The sequence below is a fragment of the Carex rostrata genome, chromosome 18, assembly GCF_964058835.1.
Source record: "Carex rostrata chromosome 18, lpCarRost1.2, whole genome shotgun sequence".
NCBI classification, from domain to species: domain Eukaryota; kingdom Viridiplantae; phylum Streptophyta; class Magnoliopsida; order Poales; family Cyperaceae; genus Carex; species Carex rostrata.
This window is the reverse complement of record NC_135935.1, coordinates 1689358-1694687: the sequence shown is the minus strand read 5'-3', so window position 1 is coordinate 1694687 and position 5330 is coordinate 1689358. Positions and strand designations below refer to the sequence as shown.

At 34.1% G+C, this 5330-nt stretch overlaps 1 protein-coding gene across 2 annotated transcripts; it reads right to left on the bottom strand.

Annotated features, from left to right (window-relative positions):
• Nucleotides 1-1546: 1546 nt before the first annotated feature.
• On the bottom strand, nt 1547-5105 carry LOC144569122 (putative F-box/LRR-repeat protein 9). 2 transcript variants are annotated; one of them, XM_078319319.1, is made up of 4 exons: nt 4664-5105; nt 3901-4206; nt 1830-2619; nt 1547-1742 (listed from the first exon to the last, which is right to left on the bottom strand). In XM_078319319.1, the coding sequence occupies exons 1-3, from the start codon at nt 4990-4992 to the stop codon at nt 2289-2291; spliced, it is 966 nt and encodes a 321-aa protein (XP_078175445.1). In that variant the 5' UTR covers nt 4993-5105; the 3' UTR covers nt 1547-1742; nt 1830-2288. The 2 variants fall into 2 exon arrangements, with proteins under 2 accessions (XP_078175445.1, XP_078175446.1); XM_078319320.1 differs by having other exon boundaries at nt 2047-2619.
• Nucleotides 5106-5330: the final 225 nt, after the last annotated feature.

Below are 5330 nucleotides of genomic sequence, written 5' to 3'. Positions count from 1 at the left end.
TTCCTCAATTTTGATTATAATTGAATGTAACAAAATCATTCATCACTGAGTTACAGACGATTTATTTTCATTTGTACAATAATAGGGTATACTAATCTTATTTCTGAAAACATTTATCTTTAAATAAAAACAAATTAAAGTTCCTGTCACAAAATTAACATCACAACAGCAACAGCATATGCAACCCTTTTTGCATATAAAATTTAATTCGAGGACATTACTTATTATTCATTCCATTAACCGAACTATGCTTCAGGAAGATTTATTTGAATCCTATAATTAAAAATAAGAAGGGTTTAAATGCCTTTATTTTTGTGCCTCCATTATATATTCATTTTTAAAACTTTAAAAACTTCAAATTTAAATGTCAAATAAAATCATTAAAATATTATATACATCAATTTCTATGTACATGTAGATCATGACATTTCAGCTTTGTTTATTTTTAACATGAACTTACAAACAAAATTATGGATAAGGTTTGGCCGTTGATTTTTTCAATTATTGATCTATATTAAAAATAAAATCTAAAATATAATTTTTTATGTGCATGTAGAGAAAATAATATAAATCGCTTTATTTTGTCATATAAATTAATGAATGTGTTACTAGAAAAATAAAAAATAGAGACATTTAAGTCCTCATTAAAAATGATACAGTGCTCCAATAAAAAAACATTAAACAGAATTGGAACCATCACACAAGTAAATGTAACTAAAATCAAAATAACAAGAACCCAACAAATTGTGCTAATTTATTACTCTTACCAATAAAAGAAACTTCACCTAAGTGGTCTTATAAGTTGAAGAAAACAGAAGGTGCAAAAATTGAAACAAATCAACCTAGAGAGAAAAAAAAAATACTTGTGGTTAAAATTGACTCAATTGATTTACGAAACAACAGTGCAATAAGATGAAAAAAAAAATGGCTTTTGATCCGCTTTCCATTATTGCAAGATAGAAATAGATACAACCACGCTATTCCGTAGAACAGAGAAATTCTTAGATAGAGATAAGACAGACGAAACAATATCAAATTGGAACCAGGAATTGTTTGTATTCGACAATGTTCCCCGTTTCCTTTAAGCCTAAAAGAGATACAAGACTAAGCAACTGACTGACTGAATAAAAAACGATGCTTCAAGGAAAAAAAACTTTAAAAAAAAAACTGAGGAAGTAGTAACTTGCCAGTACAACAAGTGAATTGAAGATTTGAAATTTGTGGCAGCGAATCTATCTCAAGCGAGCTCAAAATGATTACAATATTGCACAACATTGTACATGTATATAGTGGCACTGTCATATAATTAACCTTCCAAATACATATTTAAGGGTATTTATGATAACAATAATACAAGAATTAATCCGGGACAAGTTGAAAAATCAAAGGTTATTTATGGGAGTGCCACTATATCACATATCATTTATGACATTATCCTTGTTTTCAAAATCAGCCCAGGTAAAATCAAGATTCTCCTTAATTATGTGGTCAATTTGGCAAGCACGGACTAAAAAGATATTTGAAGAGGTAATATGGACAACAACAGGAACTCAAGAGTATGTTTAATTATTTCCCAATACCAACAAGAACTATACAAAGAAGGAGAAACAAAACCAATTCTCAAACTAGACCAACCAGGCAATAACAAAATCTACTAACCAAGTGTCGACCTCTTCATAAATTTGTTGATGCCCATTTGGAGGAGAACTCTGCAGTCTCGATCCATTGTAATGAGGCATGCTCTGAAAATGAAATAGGAATCGGTGTGTTATAGGTAGACTAAGGAGCTCTTGGGGAATACATTGGAAGTCTTTTACTGTGAATATCACCTATGGTGGCAGAAGCATACGCTATACATGTAAAATCGATATAGAGCAAATGAAGATGTAAAATCTGATACACCAGGTAGGGATCCATTAGCTAATTTAGCTAACATTCAACCATTCAACTTATGGCTGAACTGTCTAACTAAAAGTGGTTTTGCATTCCTAACAATATGAAGATAGGAATGCAATTAAGAGTTCCTTAAACTCTGCACCATTTTACCTTTGTATACCTCTTCTTTAACAATGACTAAACTGCAAAGTAAATTCGTTGCTTCAATTTTTAGCATCTTCACAAGCTTTAAACTCCACTAGAAAAAGCAAAATAATATACAAGAAAGCAAGGGATATTCAAGAAAAAGGTAATTCTAGATATAAAGCTAGACTGCTTCCATTCACTTCTGAAAATCAAACTCATACGAAACAGCTCCATATCACAGCTCACACCTCCACACCCAATTTACTTCATAACATGAAGCCTAACCCATCATCTTCATCATCATCATCAAAAATGTCATCAAAGTCAAGAAAGTAGTTCTCAAAATCATCATCATAATCATAATCATAATCATAATCAAGTTCAGGGAAGAACTCATCATCAGAGCAATACTCTTGATCAGCATCCGCTTCAAACTCATAGTCATCCACAGAGTCACCTGGGAACCTTGTGGTTTTGAGTCTGGCACAGCGTGCCCGCATGTCAGCATCCATGTTCACATTGTAGCAACGGCGTATGTCAAGTGTCTCCAGAAGAGGGCACCCATCAAGGATTGCTTTCAGACCCTCATTTGTCAGCCTAATGTCGCAAAACAACAAAGTCAATATAGAGAATTTTACTGTTTGCAGGAGCAAAGAGATTAATGAACAAACTTGATTAGAGAACCATGTAACATATATGGTAGAGAGAGATTGAAAGCCAAATCGAGAAAGGAAATATTACAAAATGACAACATGTTCCATTATAACTCAAATGATGGTACCAATCTTTTTTCTGTAGCAAACACACACATAACAATTTAGATATTTGCAGATCATCCAATCATTAAGATTCAAACATCAAATTACTTCTGAACTATTGGTGAGGGTTCAATTACCCCCATCATACCTTCCTCATTTTTGGACCTTAAAAGTTTTGAAGCCCCAATCTGATCGTAGAGTATTAAATCTGTAAGCTAATAAAGAGATGCATATAGGTACCATCAAATGAGTCCCATCATTCAAATGTGTCTAATAAAGAGATGCATATCGGTACCATCATAATGTCACAGCAAGCTAATTCAATTATCTGCAAGCCTAAGTGCATAAAGGAGAATAGAGCAAACTCAATTTAACACAGTTCTATTTTTCAAGAATGACAGCTATATAAAAATGAGAGATCCATCTTTTTTAGGAACACATCATGACAATACTGTTTGTAGCATAAATACTTTAATTTTGGAATTTCAAATGACAAAAATAAACCATTGATCTTGCCCTATATCTTGATTCTTGATCAATGTATATGCATAAATATTCATTAAATTTAAACTTCATTTAGCACAAGATCAAGGCATAAAAAAATCAACGACCACTTGCAGTTAATTCTATAAGTTGATTCTTCAATCTTAAGATATATTGTACGAAATTAAATCCAAATTTTATAATTTTCAGTGGGCAAAATACTCTATATGACATAGAACAACATCGACAATTCGGGCTCATTTTAAGTTTAAAATTAGTTTCATTTTAAAAAATAAATAATTGTTGTCATGATGTATTAAAAAAAAAGAGTTGCAATTTGATCCTACTTACTATATATTTTATTTGAATAAAAAAAATCCTCTGACCTAAATCTTTAACAAAGCACACCACAAGATGTTTTGAAGTCTCTTCCACAAAATAAAAATAAAAATAACAATAATTGCATACAAACGAATTAGAAAACAGACACGGACAAATATGAAATGCTGACGAGGGATTTGCAGGTTATCCAAGTTACACAACTGAACAAAACTCAATCAATTTCATTTGAGATTACAAAAACACATATAACATAGGAACAAAACTGTAAACTGATAACCTTAGTGAAATCAATCACCTGTTACCGATAAGCTGGAGATGGCAAAGTTGATGCATGGTCTTGGCAATCCCTAAGGCCTCATCATCATCAGATACCTCCTCATCGTCTGGGTCAGGAGGGGGCACGTTGAACCATGTATTATTGAATTTGAAGCTTTTCAACTGGGGGCACTCCTTCCCCACAATCTCAGTCACTTTCTCACTGAGAGATCCAAATGTGATTTGGAGTTCTTCAAGTAGGGGCTGTCTTTTTGCTGTCTCTGCTATTGCCTCATCAGACAATTGGTAGCATGATATCAGACAAAGCCTCTTAAGAACAGTAGTCCTGTATGAGTAATAAAATGATTATTTTTCTTATTACTTACAAATTCATTAATTAGAGTATATAATGTCTTTTTAAATCACACTATGAAGGGCTTTTTGAAGTACATAATAAACAATGCTGAGGCAAGCTTAAATTATTACATTTCAAATTCCCTTGGTCAGGAAAATGAGTATAAAGATGCTATTTAGATTATGGAATTTTAATTCACATCAGGCTCCTTTTTCTTTAGATTCAGTGTATCACCAAATACCAGTTAATAGAAAATGACCAAATAGCTCCTTTTCAGAAAGATAAATAGAACTTGCAAAGCCAAATTATTTTTATTCCTAAGAAATTAGAATCGCAAACTAATTCCTAGCACAACAAATGTTATAATGAAGGTACGCAGCTCTTCTGCAAAGTCTGAGTTTGATAGAAAACTTAAAAAAAGGAGTAAAAACAGAAATGAAGATGTCACCTATCACAGAGATACTGGAGTAGGTCAGCATCCCCGAAGTACTCAACCGAGAACTCCTCCAGTCGGTTACCACTCCGATCAATAGCAAGCCGTGTCGGATCCGTCAGTAAGAAAGCATCAGAACCATAACAATGGTTCGTCATGTCAATACTTCGCCAGAGATCTGGCTCCTCTTTCGCAACCTTCCGCCATGAACGACACACAGATCCAGTGGCTTTAAGCACCTCCATTGACCCGATCTTTAGAAAAATCACCATTAGCACATCTCGCTGAAGCTCCGCCCAGTTACGGTCGCAAGCAGGAGGTTCTTCTTCCCCCTCTCCTATCATTTGACGTCTCTACTAGGGTTAGGGTTTTGGAAAGGGATTACGGGATAAGACGAGAGAAAGAGAGGAAGCCATAACAGTGCGTGAACTCTGGACTCGAACTTGGAAAGGGGTGATTCCGCGAATTCATATCACCTTTTGGTAACAGAAATTTTGAGTTTATATCCAGACCGTCCGATTTATATTAGCACGAATATTCATGGAACCCGTGCATTCCACCTCGGCCGGATTGGGCCCGATTCTGATCGGACAGTCCGGATCTAACCTCAAATATTCTGTTACCACAGAGGATTCGGACTCGCATTCCGCAAAGACAGGACGTGTCCATTTCCTAACGGACA

Coding starts and splice junctions, on each gene's coding strand:
- LOC144569122 (XM_078319319.1), bottom strand. CDS start 4,992: ATGATAGGAGAGGGGGAAGAAGAACCTCCTGCTTGCGACCGTAACTGG. Junction 4,207..4,663: donor CTCCAGTATCTCTGTGATAG/GTGACATCTTCA, acceptor TTACTCATACAG/GACTACTGTTCTTAAGAGGC. Junction 2,620..3,900: donor CTCCAGCTTATCGGTAACAG/GTGATTGATTTC, acceptor TTGCGACATTAG/GCTGACAAATGAGGGTCTGA.